The sequence below is a fragment of the Lipophrys pholis genome, assembly GCF_963383615.2.
Source record: "Lipophrys pholis genome assembly, chromosome: 2".
NCBI classification, from domain to species: domain Eukaryota; kingdom Metazoa; phylum Chordata; class Actinopteri; order Blenniiformes; family Blenniidae; genus Lipophrys; species Lipophrys pholis.
In genome coordinates, this window is record NC_137636.1 from 26,185,186 (window position 1) to 26,199,641 (window position 14,456).

Below are 14,456 nucleotides of genomic sequence, written 5' to 3' on the forward strand. Positions count from 1 at the left end.
GATCAACCTCTGTTCTTGTCCTCGCAGCACAATGGGCATCTGGCAGCGTCTTACTGTTGTCAACAGCTGGCTGGAAGCTAAATCTCTCCTCTGGGAGATTAAAACTTCACTCTGTTAATCAGCATTTTGGGAAACAGTCCTATTTGTCCCAATGCTGCAGATGATGAGCAACACCTCTGAACAGACACATCCAGTCGGAATGTTTTAAGTTTATGATACAGTGTGATGGACAGAAACCACATTCTTGGCAGAAAACTTAATACATGTGATACCCAAATGTGTTTCTTCCCATTTCGAGTGGTTGAACATGTCTTATACTGGATTAAACGAGTTTTCAGGCATGTTTCCTTTCAATTCTCTACTTTTCCATCCCAGATATTTGCACGATAGTTTGCCACTTTTTCATCCATTGGCTGATTTATCCAGACAGGAAAGTGGAAAGAAAAGCATCAAAGCCTTGACTTCTTGGACATGTCACGAACTCAACTAAAGGTAAATACCGGATGCCAAAAAACAAAGCAAACGACATAAGAACAGAGCATAAGTCTAACTGTTAAAAAAGCATGATGCCACTGCGTGACTTTATAACATATGAAACAATTTTCAGCTAAATGAAACTGCAACCCAGAGAAGATGAACGAGCAACAAACAATATAAAAATAAGCTGATTGAGGTGAATGCTGTGACTTTTTTCTTGTTTGAGAGTCGGTTAAAGGTAAGCCAAAGATTGTGGGGTTTACATTAAGATCTCTTATGTCCTACAGGTCGACACATCTGGAGTCAACTTGTCCCTGATTCACTTGTTCCTCGAATTTTGGGACTTGATATGTAACATCTTTTCCCAGTTTGAAGTATTTTCTTCCCCTGTTTGCTGTAGTCCCAAAATACTTTCTCTTAACTGTGACTGTACTGTGTTATTTCCTCTCGGTGTATATGGAGTTGGCAGGAGAGAGTCCTCTTAAAGCACCTTGGGGATTAAGTCGGAGCTCCCCCGTCCCACATTGAACTATAAACAGTCTTTGGGGAAGGATTAGAGAGAATATACACAGTAGGAGGCCGGCCGATGAGCGCTGCTTTAAAATCAGATATAAATATGGTGTGAAATATTTCAGCTCCTTAAAGTAACGCTTGATCCATTATCCTAAAAACATCCATCCAACGCGTCGCGCATTTCTCTGAAGATTTATGAAAGCGCATGTGAGAAATTTCACTTTTCAGGATATTTCCCAGGCCAAGCGGGATGGCGCGTCTGCCTGCTTTTTAGAAACGGAGCAGAGCAGTGACAAAAAAACTTCATATAAGGAGCTCCTTTCACAAGAATTTTCCTGTTTTAGAGAAAAAAGACAACGTGAGATATACGATTAATTCCAGGTGATTTAAGCCCGACTATTCTTCAAGATATGTTGGCCTTTACACTTTTTACAGACTTGACATTTAGCATCTGGGCCAATGCCACCAAAACATTTGGAACTCTTCAAACTTTCCTAAAAGGGAATTGTCTGTTTGAACGTGGTTTGACCTGAATATCTCCAGGTTTTTGGAACAATTGGGCTCTTTTCAGGTGTGGGGGGGAAATCCTTTAGATTCAAGTATAATTACAGCAACCTGCCAGAAACCACCATATGATTTAATAAGATGTTTCTCTTTACCGCCTGGAGTGGCCTTAATTACGTACCGAGTGAGAAAGCGACTGTTAACCTCTCCCCCTGGCACCACAGTGTGTGGATCAGATTGCAGATGGTGTTTGACCTGCACGATAGGCGAGTTTGTCTGTTTGAGAAAATTGTTGGTATGGCTGTCATATTTAATCAGCAGTTTCCTTCCAAATGCAGCCGCACCTGCCTGAGTAAAATATCCCCATCGGGACAATTCAGTGTCTATTATTTTGTCATATCCTATTATGTTGTGTCCTGTCACGTTGTGTCACACTGAATCACATCAAATCCTTTTATAGAGAATTGTGTTGAACTCAATACACTATATATGTATACTTAAGTATCGTAATACGTGTCTTGTTGCATATTGTGTGTTGTGAAATTGCGCTGGACCTTTTAATTTAGTGTTATATTTGATTGTGCTCTGTCAAACTGTATGCACCGTATTATATTGTGTCATGAGGTATGGGAGTATATTGCGTGATGAATCACGTTATTTTGTATTGTATCCTTTTGTGTTGCATTGTAAGGATTTTCTTGTATTGTTTCGTACTGAAAGAGGACCGTGACACCACCAAACTTTATAGCTGATCAACGTTAAGACAAAACACGACAAGACATGATAAGATAAGAGAGGATAATCCTTTATTCGTTCCATAATGGGGGGAGCTCCAGCAAGTGGACAGTAAATAAAAGAAGGAAAGAATACAAATACTAAATTGTAAGAATGAAAAACTGAATTTCCTTCAAAAATTCCATCATAAGTGAAATGAGCAGACAAATGTTTTGCTAAACTGAGATTTTTGACCATTAGGAATGTTTGATCAGACTGGTGAACAAACATGGTTGTCCTTCGGCGAGAGAGACGCATGCATCTTGTTTAATCGCTTGTTTTGATGTTGGATGCTGTTGGTTGGAGAAGTTGCACAAGTTGCTTTTGTGATTATCAATATTCTTTTTAAAGTTCATTTAAACTTAACTTAGTTTTCAGAGCACCTCAGAAATTCCCATCATGATGTTGATTAATTTATCAATAAACTTGCATTTATAGAGATTTGTTCTCATGACAAATTCAAAGTATTTCAAAGTATAATTTAATTGTATTAAATAACTTTTTAAGGACGAGAAAGTCAAGACTCGAAGTGTCTTAGATTTGAGTTTCATGTTTTTTCCCACCATACTAATAACAGTAAACCTGTCTCAGCAGTTTGTTCCGTTAACTGGTCCAGGTACTGTTTCAGTCCTTGTGTCCATGCGTTCTGCATCCCCGAAGTACTTGTCACCAGATGGTAATTAATTCACGACTGTGGCAGAAACGAGGGAAAGACCTTCTTGATTTTACTGATTACAGGTGAGGCCAAAGTGTTGACATCTGCTGCACAAAACATCCGTTACAGTGCGGCTATGTCCTTTCGCATACCGTTAAACGAACATACTCAATTAAAAATGAAAGGAAATCAATTTAAGCCTGGCAGCCTGCTGGGCTTCCTACACACTCCGGGAAACACTGCTCTGTGTGTGTGTGTGTGTGTGTGTGTGTGTGTGTGTGTGTGTGTGTGTGTGTGTGTGTGTGTGTGTGTGTGTGTGTGTGTGTGTGTGTGTGTGTGTGTGTGTGTGTGTGTGTGTGTGTGTGTGTGTGTCTGTGACACCATGTTTAACATGTCTTTGTTCCTGGGGGATGACCGGTGCCTCCGGGTCCTCAGAAGTGGAGTGTTTGTGTGTCAGTGATGATACTAGTCATACCAGAGCAAATGAGACATCGACTGTAAGTAAAGGTGCAAATCAGCTCCCAGTGTGAACAGCCAAAACATTACCGAGGTGAGTAATGTCTGCACGATGTCTTTCCTTTTACATGTCAACACTCAGGGGGAGAGAGAGAGTTTAACATCAGCATCGCATGTGTGCGACCCTGAGTTTACACTTACGGTTCTAAAAACAGTTCCACTATATCCCTTTACCCCGATTGACACGATTCAATACTTTCCTGTATTTTACTTGTTTTGTTCTCTAACGCCACATTTAGAAGGATTTCCACTTCTCCATTGATCCAAACAAACGACCTTCACGACATAATCTTTGAAGGAACAGGAAGTAGTTTGTTATTCATTGTTGTGTTTTTCCAGGATTCTGATTGGCTTCTGTGGCTTTATGTCATCTATAGGTTTGGCATGCTCATAGTAGCTTATAACCAGGTTTTTATGCAGGTTTGTGTACATTTAGACCAAAAAGAAGAAAATGGTGTCAATGATACTATTTTTGAAATGGTGGTGGGGAAAATGCTTTTGTAAATACCCGACTATGTGTAAACATGGCCTGAGTTGAAGACAAAGGCGATTGCAGACTGCATTGTTTAAAAGATAATAAAACAACTGAGAAGTTTGGCAAAGTTGCATTGTTGAAAGTGTGTCTGTTTTCGGTCACTGTTATTTAAAATTGTAAACATCTGTAATTCCGTGTGCTTTCGTTAGCTTAGTTCAAGAAAATGAAATTCATGTTGTCAAAAATCAACACTGAAAACCTCATAAATGAACTATTTCAAAAACAGGGGATATCTTATATTTGGACAAATCCCTTTTGTGTTTGTAATCTACTCCCCCTTTGTAGTGGCTGTAATAACATAAAAAATAAATAAATAAAAAAAAAACTTGAGGGAAAAAAACCCACTTGAATAACAACTGCTGAAAAAACCATTTGCCGCAACTTGCTGCTAACGCTTCTAATCCGTACTGCAAGCAGCCACCAGGGGGTGATTAAAATATTGTGACATGACTGGTTCATCTTTTTATGCAGTTAATTATGAGTTCCCGCGTCATTGCAGTTTCTCACAGAAGCTCGGCTTTGTCCGTCATGTTCGTGAGCGGGGTCAAGAAGGTCGTCGCTCAGAGACAAGTGACTCATTTGGATGCATTGAGTTGTGTGTACAGTCTCCCAAAAAATATGAATGAGATGCATCATGAGCTGGACAAAGCCCCATCCGTCTCAATAAGACTTGAACCATATGGCTTCTTCAATTCTAGTCAAGCTGCTTCGATTCATTTTAATCTTAGATTTTATGCCAAAAAAAGTACGACGAGTGAGTGCTTCAACTATTTTTCCACAGTAACTTTGAATATTTAGTACATCTTCAGTAGAGGTATCTTCAGGAGAACCTAATTGTCATTAAACTGTAAAAATCCTGTGGGTCCTTGTAAAGACTCTTCTGTGGGTACAAATATCTCTACTTTCTACAGGATAGGACTATCCGGGGTTAATATGGGCCTGGAGTCAATATCAGGTTTGAATGTAACCAAGAGCTACGTGCAGTTATACCAGCATGCTCCCATTCAGAACAACAGTCACGTCCCAACTGTAGAGAAAACATGGATGATGAGCAAGAAGACGAAACTGACCTTTCGTGTGCTGCAGCATTCTCTGTATCAGCACCGGGTACTTCGTTATCCTCTGGGTCACGAGCAGGATGCATTCAGGGATGCCGAGTCGCCGCACAATGCTGCTACTCATCTTTTTCTGAGAGAAGAATGAACAAAAGAAGCCTCAGTGAAAGACGCTCACGCACAACAGGTGACAGGGTCTCAAGTAACGACTGGGAAGTCCTGAAAGAGGTTTGCAGTAGAACAGCGCAGCAGTGAGAACATCTTTATGGTCATTATGTCTGCCAGCTATGTTAAGACTACTGCACACAAATCCAAAGACTTCCCCCAAAAACACCATTTTAACTTAAAAATACTATGAAAAAGTAAGCAAAAGTGCATTAAAACAACCAACAGCTACATGACAGGTCCTGGGTAAATATGGGAGACCTGGCCAGTGCTTACTTTGATGAAGGCTTTGAAGCGTTTGTCTTTGGTCAGGAGGTCCTTGTAGAAGTTGACAGCTTCGTTGTGGCGGCTGCAGAATCTTCCATAGACCTTCTTCATGGTTTCACCATTTGATCCTGAGAACTGAGACGGGGTTTGACAGGTGTGAATACACGAAACAAACAGAAGCGACACAGTCTGTGACAATGACCCGAAGGTCCAGAACGTCAAGCAACAGCGTGGAGCAAACTATGAAGTAAGTTTACTAACAGTGCAGCGTTGCCGTCAAAGGATCCCGTTTATCACATCTACCTACAGCACTAATGTTGGGTATCTTACTGCAAATGGATCAAACTGGACTGATCGATCCCACTGTTTGATCTGTTTAACTATATTTTCTTAAAATTTGGAGATGGAGTACAATGTAAAGTTTAACTGAGAGCAGAGTACTATTATAGTATATAATAGAATATCTGCCTCACTCAACACTTCTTAATTATCCAAGCCTGCAGATATCTGGATCCTTCCTCAGTGAAATTTTTTATCTGCTCTGATAATAGTCTATAAATTGATCATTCATGGATTTTGAAAGGTCACACTTCTACTTCTCTAGTGGATTCATCCCCACTGTCTGAGGGCAGAAACTTAATTTCATATACAGACAATCTTTTAATGATAGTTTAGCTGATGACACATTTATCTGAGTCAAACTCACAACACAAGATTTAAAACTCCTTGAACAGCAAAAACAGAAATGCTGGGATGTACTAATGCTCAATAAATGAAGCCTGATATATTTCCTTTGGTTGGAACGTAGAACAATAAGTCTCGTTTTCTTCTGTCGAAATCCCAAAAAAATATGCACACCTTCCTATGTATTTATAAACCTTTAGTAGCGCGCTACTAAGCTTAAGCTGAGTATAAATATTCACACATGTTCCATTAGCTCCTGATGTAATGTTAAATTCGAAGTAACATTTTGTTTTTTTATTGTCAACTGATCTGTTGATCTACTGAACTACTCTGTCACCTGTAAAGACAAAAAAAACAAACTAAACAACAAACTAGTTTCCACAGCATACAGCCCCTCCTTCCTCTGACCTGGTTGACCAAGAGGTCTCCTATCCTGTTCATGATGAAGACTCCCTCCTTCTTCCTCTCCAGGAGGCGCAGGAGGTGCTGTGTGTGGAGCTCCAAGAGCTCGTCCAGGGCGGGGAAAAGCCTCTCCAGCGTCTGCTGCTCCAGCTGCACCTCCTTCTGCAGGCCTTTGCTGTACACCTCCGACATGATGCGCAGCGTTCGAATGTGGTGCATCTCTGTCTGCATCAGCTCTGCGGAGAAGGAATTGTTTCATAATGAGCTGTCACATTTCACAAGAAGAGCCAAAAACTTTGCAGAAGTTAGGAATATGTTTCAGTTTCACTTCAACGAGACGAGCTAGAAACAAGATGTAAAGTAAAACTCCAGGCAGCTCAAGGACTTTTGCAAGGAAAAAGACACATTTAATGTAAATCTTCATTAGATTATTTTCTAAAAAAAAACTAATTCCAAAATTAAATAACATTTCTGATGTGGTATTAGGCAACAACAGCTTGTGTTACATGTTTGACCTCAAGATTACAGTCTTTAAGTCACTTCCCTAATTTTTTGTCTCCTCAGACCAGAACATTTCCAGAAACAAAGCCGAGACCAAAAAAGACCATATATCAGCCTTTGATGAAGTATTAGAAGAAATAATCTCAGACTCAGAATACCAACATACAGTATGATGAGACGTACCATAGATGACGTCTTGTCTCTTTACCAGCTCTCTGTCCAGCTGCTGCAGGTACTGCTGGTCCACGCCTAAACTCCACGAGTCCGCCTCCATATCTTTGGAATCTGCTTCAAACTCTCCCATCAGCTGCCCGTCCATCATCTCCGTCCCTGAAAGACACAAAGGTACGGTGACGTCTCTGATTCATCGGAGAGGGCGTGGTGGAGTCCAGTGAGGAGGAGTGTGTTTACCTTCATCAGTCAGCGATTCCATGGATTCTGTGACCTGGTTTGTTCTGTTGAGGGAGTCCGTCGACTGTGAGAGATACCGCAGGCCTTTAATGGGTATTTCATCAAACACTGGACTGCGCGGTCAGAAGGAAGACAATAAAGGATTACATTAATATTAAAGTATGCACAATAGCCCGTCACAAAAATATCGGATAATTACTTTGAACACGATACGGTGGACGCAGTAGCCGGAACAAATCAACAAATGCAAATGAATGCGCTCAATAATTGCAGCTTCTAACCACAGATTAAATGCAAATTCAGATTATTATTTCACTGAAATGAAAAGGTGAATATTTGAGGATCCTCATTCAGCTCACCCAGCAATGTTGCTTATTGACAGACTCTTGGAGAGGTTGTTCCCGTGGAAAGCCATGATGCTGGTGTGTCTTCGTGGTGACGGCATGGTCAGGGAGGAATGGTCTTCAGGGGTCAGGATGGCCGACCAGGGGCGCTCCCTCGTCCCCCCAGCTGGACCACACAAACACTCGTCTTACACAGAAGATCTGGCCTGTATGGATGCTACTCTAACAACTTATATATTTTTTAGGACCTTTCGGTTACATTTTTTAAATTATTTTTATCAAGTTCATCCCAGTATTTCTAACTTTTAAAAAGAGGAAAAACAACCTGGGTCTAGCTTCTTGACAAAAAAAATTTAAATCTGACTTTATCTGACAGGTTTTGAAAAGCTTTGAGTCTGGGCTCGAGGACTTGTTCAGTCCTTGGAGGTGCTTAAAGTACTTAAGCTGAAAGAACATAAAAATGCCTAAAATTGGAGATACTGGTGTTCTTCCAAACCTAATATGTTTACTGTGGATTACAGCATGAGAGAGACGGTATGATCATATCAGGCGCACTGATGAATGTTCTAGTGAGGAGAGGCGCTTTGATCAGTGGATCTAAAAACAGCCCCATAGGAGCACCTTGTTTTCACTTTACACACACACATCACATTTCTCTTAAACTCAGGTGCAAGTGATTATTAACAGGAAAGAGATACACACAACACTGGGCTCCAGTTCCTCGTATTCCAGGTTCAATAGCCTCGAGGCAATCGCAATAAATAATAACTGGCCATGATGACTGAGTGGCAGCCAAGTTTGGGTTTCACACTCACTTTTGTTCCTCATGGTTACTGTGGAAAGAGAGTTCGGATCTGGTGCTGCAAACTGCTGTTTGGGAAGCTAAAAAGAAAGAAAGAAAAAAAAAACCAAAACATAAATGAAAAGAAAAATCAATGCTGGCTCCGAGACAACACAATGCTACAAAATCAGTTGGCGAAGTAACTGCGAGGAAAGTTTTACCTTCATCTTCACCTTGGCACAAACAGGCAGACCGTCCCTGCAGCCCTTGTGGACGGAAGCATTGCAGTCTGGAAAGAAAAGCAGTTACTATGAACCTGGTGGTGAGGGCCAGCGAGTGTGTGTGTGTGTGTGTGTGTGTGTGTGTGTGTGTGTGTGTGTGTGTGTGTGCGTGCGTGCGTGCGTGCGTGCGTGCGTGCGTGCGTGCGTGCGTGCGTGCGTGCGTGCGTGCGTGCGTGCGTGCGTGCGCGGAAAGATGGGGGCTAGAGAAATTCTGACTGGTCTTCATAGCCAGCCAGGAAACTCCACCAGCCCACTAATGAAAGCCAGACTGGATGAGAAGCATGTGATGTGATGCAATAGAGGGGTAATACTGCTCGTGGACAAACGAAAGGGGGAAGAGGAAAAAAAAAAAGAGAGAGAGAGAGCGAGCGAGAAAGAGTTGGATTGGCCGTGGAATGACGCATGCACATAAACACCGACTTGCATGGGAAAATTTCAATTATGTAAACATTCCCAAAACGCAATTTAGGAACAACAGTCGTCATTGGAGATGGCTAAAATAAGATCTGGCCAGAAAACGGATCCGGTTTAGTCGACTGGCATTGTGGACTTGTGCTTTGTGCTTTTGTTTTTGGTGCAGGCATGTAAGAAGAAGATCAGGAAGTGCCAAGAAACTGAAGAAAAACCTAAACTCCACAATGGGACTGAGCTAAGTTTACAAAGAATTGCACACTGGCGTGTTTCCAGTAGACAGAAGTGTATTAAGCAGACATTTAGCACAAGTAAATCCCACAAAAAGCTCAATCAGGCCTCATCATACATGCTGACATGCGCCCAGCATTTCCATTCCTTGGATTATATCAGCGCAGCGGCAGGGTAAGACAACAGCTCAACAGGTAGAAAAAAGCTACTGCTTCTCCTCGCTCTGGGCTGAATCATGCAGCTGTGTTACAGTGGAAAATACATTAGAATAAAAAGCAGATTATATGATATGTCTAATTATGACGTGCCCAGTAAAACCATCTTAAATTCCTGCAGAGACTTCCATCTCATTTCCCTCTTCTCCTTGAGGTTTTACTGGGTATTTTACAGCATTTTGTGGACGTATGACTAATTCCAGCTAATCCGAGACAAAAGCATCACTGTGTTTGTCTGGCGAGTGGAAGCCAGCCAGACATCTGCGAGTTACAAACCCTCCTGAAAAACACCCTCCGCCTCTTCCCCCATCAGAACCGTCTGTGACTATCTGAACGCAATGAGAGCGGCCTCTCTAACGGACGTCTGGAGTGTCTGAGGCAGACTGTGGCCATGGAGAGGATTTAAAGCGATGGGCCGCCGAGCCGGTTTCTCCTTTTTGGCCTTTTCTTGGGGTTGCGCCAATGTGCTTGTGTAATAAACTACATCCTCTTTAGGGCTGCTGCTTCCAGTAAAAAACAATGCAGAAACAGTTGTGCTGTCTGAACAGAAAGGCTGACTGGTTTCCATTAGATGTAGCCCTTTAGGGGAGTTTCACTACTTCAAGTTGGTTCAATATGTGGGTCGAGTAGCTGCACAACTAACTGCCAATGTGAAGTGCGTTCGTGTATTGTAGGTGGGTACTTGCACTTAAAATCAGCTAATGGACATATAAATCAGTGGTATTTTCTCTGTTAATCCAAGTTTTGTCATTATATAAGAGTACACTGATATAAATCCAAAAGTCCTCTAAACAGTGAGCTGACATGATTGCTGTACTCATGACTCATAACTGATGATGTATTCTCACTGAGGACATTTTCTTTTCCATCATGCCCCCCCTTTTTTTTCCACCCTCGCATCCCCGTCCACTACAGGCCTGCGTGTTGCTCACTCTGTCATACATTTCTAGATGAATTGTTTTAATAAAAGGCCACAGTAAGTTCGCGACAGGATCGGCGATCAGCTGGAAAAAAAGACTCAGGTACTCACACGAGCAGTAGAAAGCCTCCTTGTTGTTGAAAGCCTTATTGCACTGGGAGCACTGGGGGACCTGGTTGGAGCAGACCGGCGTGAAGACGTGACCGTTCACGCTCTTCTTGTCCTTCTCCTTGCCCTCTTTGTCTTTCTCTCTCTTATCTCGCTCCTTCTCCTGCACAAGACGAATTAAAGCAAATGAGAACGGGATCCCACCACAAGAATGACTTTTTTGCGGGTTTTTTTAAACCATCCAATTACAAGTTTGGCAAACAGTGAGACTCAGAGTGATGCCTGTTTATGTGCAGCCGACTAACATACCAGACACTGACAAAAATGTAGCACTATCTGGCTAGCTGCTTATGCTAAATTCCAATCTGAACCCTGCAGAGCAGCATTATTACCCTGATGTACCACACAGCAGGGGGCTTTTGCATATTAAGTGTTGCATTAGTTATGCTGTCAACAAAGTGTCTCATTACAGGATTGCTTTAAATGTGTGAGTGTTTTGTTTTCAGGCAGTGTTTTTTCTCCTCTCGGTGGAAGAAAGTGGGACTTTCCTGCCAAGAGTTTGAGTCTATTTACAGGATTATCGTTCGTTTATAGTGTTAAGACAAAATCATGAGAGGTACAAACTGTCAACATTTATGTCAAAGGACAAACACGTTCTCATTAAACCAGAGTGGTGCAAGTGACTGGAAATTAGGAACTGGTTACTGAGAATTAAAACTAACTAACCACTTGGGAAAGAGACTCTTGTCTGACTTCAGTCTCTCTCAATTAGGTCTTAATTATGTGCACGACGCTGTATTATTGAAGTGTTGCTGTGAGACGTTAGCTGAGCTGTGAGCTCGGTATGAGTCAGCCTAATAACTGATCCACTCATTAAATTCAAGTTACATCAAGGAGCTGAAGGAAGATGCTCTATCAGAACAGAAAATAAAATTATATATATATATATATTATTTTTTTTTTAATCCTGGGGGGTAATTCTGTAAATTATGCCAATAATTATGTCAATATCAACAGCTCACAAAAAAAGAACAAGATAAACTACTAACAAATAGGCTCCAGGAGACGATTTTACTGATGAAGCTGCTGATGAAGGTACATACTAACAAAGTAACAAGTGTTTCATGTTGCTGTAACCTTGAACTTAGACCCTGTTTTCATGACAACATTTCAAGTGAAAACGCATGGTTTTGTCATTTTCGTTTCCATAAGAAATGTTGAAAAGGGGAGAAATGCTACAAATTATGTATTTAATCATGCCAGGCCATGATATCGTGCTGTTGTTTATTTTTTTGTAATAAAACCACACACATGCGTACACAGAACAGTACACTATAAACATAAACAAGAACTATTCACAGAAGAACAATTTACATGTGTAGAAGCAGCGTTCCTTGTTTCCACGGGGACAGAGTTCGAGAGTTTTAAAAGAGTTTCTACTTGAGAGTCGTCTTAAAAAAGCGTTTTCAGCACCTAAAACGCAACAAAAGTTTTGCGTTTTCACTTGGAAATGTTGTCGTGTGAACAGGGCCTTAGTTGAGGATTAGGAGGCATGGCCCTTCAAAGCAAACAGGGCTTTAGTGAAACAATAACCATTCAAACACTTGCTTTCGCAGATGCTAAAGCTAAGCTAAGGTTGGTGGTCAGGACAGAAAGGTGCCAAACATTTTAATACATGTTGAAACTAATGTTAATGAGTCCATCAAACCTTGACATGCAAATCACAGAAATCCTGACGAGGGTGTTAATTTGAAAAGCAAAAAACTCTATATTGGTTATTTTAGCCAACCTTGGCTTGTAGACAAGAGTTTCTGTGTCTATCCGTGATTGGTTTATATATATATATATATATATATATATATATATACACATACATATATATATATACATAGTCCCGGGTCAGCATATTGATCTTTAACTGGGACACTGTTATGCACTTGATTCAGCAAATGATTTATTTTATACACGTATTGATAGTATTTGAGCGCTTTATGTTTCTTTTAAGTCACATCCCCAAAACCATCCGAATGTCTTCTCAATTACCAGCAGCATTTCATTTTCCTGTCCAGCATTTATTTCCATCTGTCTTGAAATATCACTGTTGTTCTTTAAAACCCTAAAAATCTTGGATTGGTCCTGACATAGTATTGTATTGAGCTGAACAAATGTTCTATATCTGCTTCTCAAAAGTGAGATATTTAGTGATTGGTACAACAGCCGGCATCCTCGGTCAGAAACTCCCCCACCTGGATTCTTCTGTCTAAAAGTTTTCTAATCCATTGTTTGTTAAAGAGGCTATGGCTGAAACACACCTATAATTGGTCAGGAGATAAAGTACAACCCCACTGAACCATGCATCATAACTTTCAAGGAGATTAGAGGCCATTTAAACGACACTGGGTGGAATGAGACACACCCAGATGCATTTTGGATCATTAAAACAAAACCCAGTCTTCTGAGATACTACGATGCCTTTGTCCAACCCCTTCTTATAATGAATAACCAGGAAGAAACACTTCTGCAGGAGGCATGACTACTGAAGGAGACGCACTGTCTGCGAATCAATCGGTTTGACCTTCTCCGTAACAGGGAGGCCTTTCTGCTGCCGCTGCACTGATGCACCAGATCATCGCCGGCTGCTGGTCATCTCCGTACACCGAGCTGAATCACAATCCCATAAATGGGATGCGGAGGAGAACAGAGCTCTTATTCTCTTGGACTTGCATCACAGAGGGCTCCACCCAAACCCAGAGGAAATGGGAAAATGAAGTTTTCCATCTCTTTTTAATGGCCTAGCCTTGGGCCTCTTGGTTTGAGGGGACCACAAAGCTCTGACACACTGAGGCTTGTTTTGCTCCGGCGCTTCAAGATACCAAGAGGCTGAGTCGACCACAGCATGTTTTAAAGCTATTACGACACACTCGCAACCTTCCTTCTCACTTCCTGCAAAAACCGTTTTGCGTTTCACCACGCAGCAAAATAAAGGCTGAATATTGTGTTCTTCATTTTGGAAACTGTTATTCTGTTGATATTAAGCCTGATTATGAATGAAAAACAGTCAAAACATTATAAATAATATTGCACCAAAAAAAAAAAAAGAAACTTTTCCAGCACTTTTTCTTCATCCCCACAAGCATTAAGTTGTTGCTTGACGTCTTAGCCAAAGATTAAACGTGAAAAAAGTCCTCCATGACATCACTGGAAAAAGACATCAGCCCAGAAGAGAACAGCAGTCACTTTGAACATGATATTGTGACAGTCTCATTTCCTCCACTACAGTTTTAGTGTGAAAGCAGAGCACTGTGTGAGCCTACCTCCAGCCAACCTTTCCACCTCAGTGAGAAGCCGCGGCTCCCCGTGAGTCTCCTGTACACCATCCCGGGCTGCGGCTCGGCAGCTGAAGCTACTGCCAGCGCCGACGCTCCATCAAACAGAGCGGACGATGAGGAAGTGGCAGGCTCTCTACGGGAGCTGCTATTTCTGCAATGACCCTCAAGTCCGGCACAGACGCTGTGACAGCACAAGATCCCCTTCTGGAGATTTGAGACTTTCGATATTGTGCATTAACCGCACATCTGAAGCAGATCGGGAGTGAAACTTATATCAATCAGAAAATAGCTGCAAAATTTGTTCACTCTTCATATGTTAATCAAATTGATTAAGAAATCAGGCTTATTGTGGCGTCATTGATGTCTTAAGTAGCCTTT

The 14,456-nt window shown here is 41.5% G+C and overlaps 1 protein-coding gene across 4 annotated transcripts in view; it reads right to left on the bottom strand.

Annotated features, from left to right (window-relative positions):
• akap13 (A-kinase anchoring protein 13) overlaps nt 1-14,456 on the bottom strand; it is a 145,107-nt gene that overhangs the window by 19,695 nt on the left and 110,956 nt on the right. For all 4 annotated transcript variants that reach the window (XM_080493347.1, XM_080493346.1, XM_080493349.1 and 1 more), the window contains 9 exons: nt 10,753-10,912; nt 8,806-8,873; nt 8,619-8,685; nt 7,819-7,969; nt 7,460-7,572; nt 7,232-7,378; nt 6,554-6,783; nt 5,471-5,596; nt 5,045-5,162 (listed from right to left, as the gene is read on the bottom strand). In XM_080493347.1, the coding sequence (XP_080349473.1) occupies nt 5,045-5,162; nt 5,471-5,596; nt 6,554-6,783; nt 7,232-7,378; nt 7,460-7,572; nt 7,819-7,969; nt 8,619-8,685; nt 8,806-8,873; nt 10,753-10,912 (1,180 nt within the window). The remainder of the gene's footprint in view (nt 1-5,044; nt 5,163-5,470; nt 5,597-6,553; nt 6,784-7,231; nt 7,379-7,459; nt 7,573-7,818; nt 7,970-8,618; nt 8,686-8,805; nt 8,874-10,752; nt 10,913-14,456) is intronic.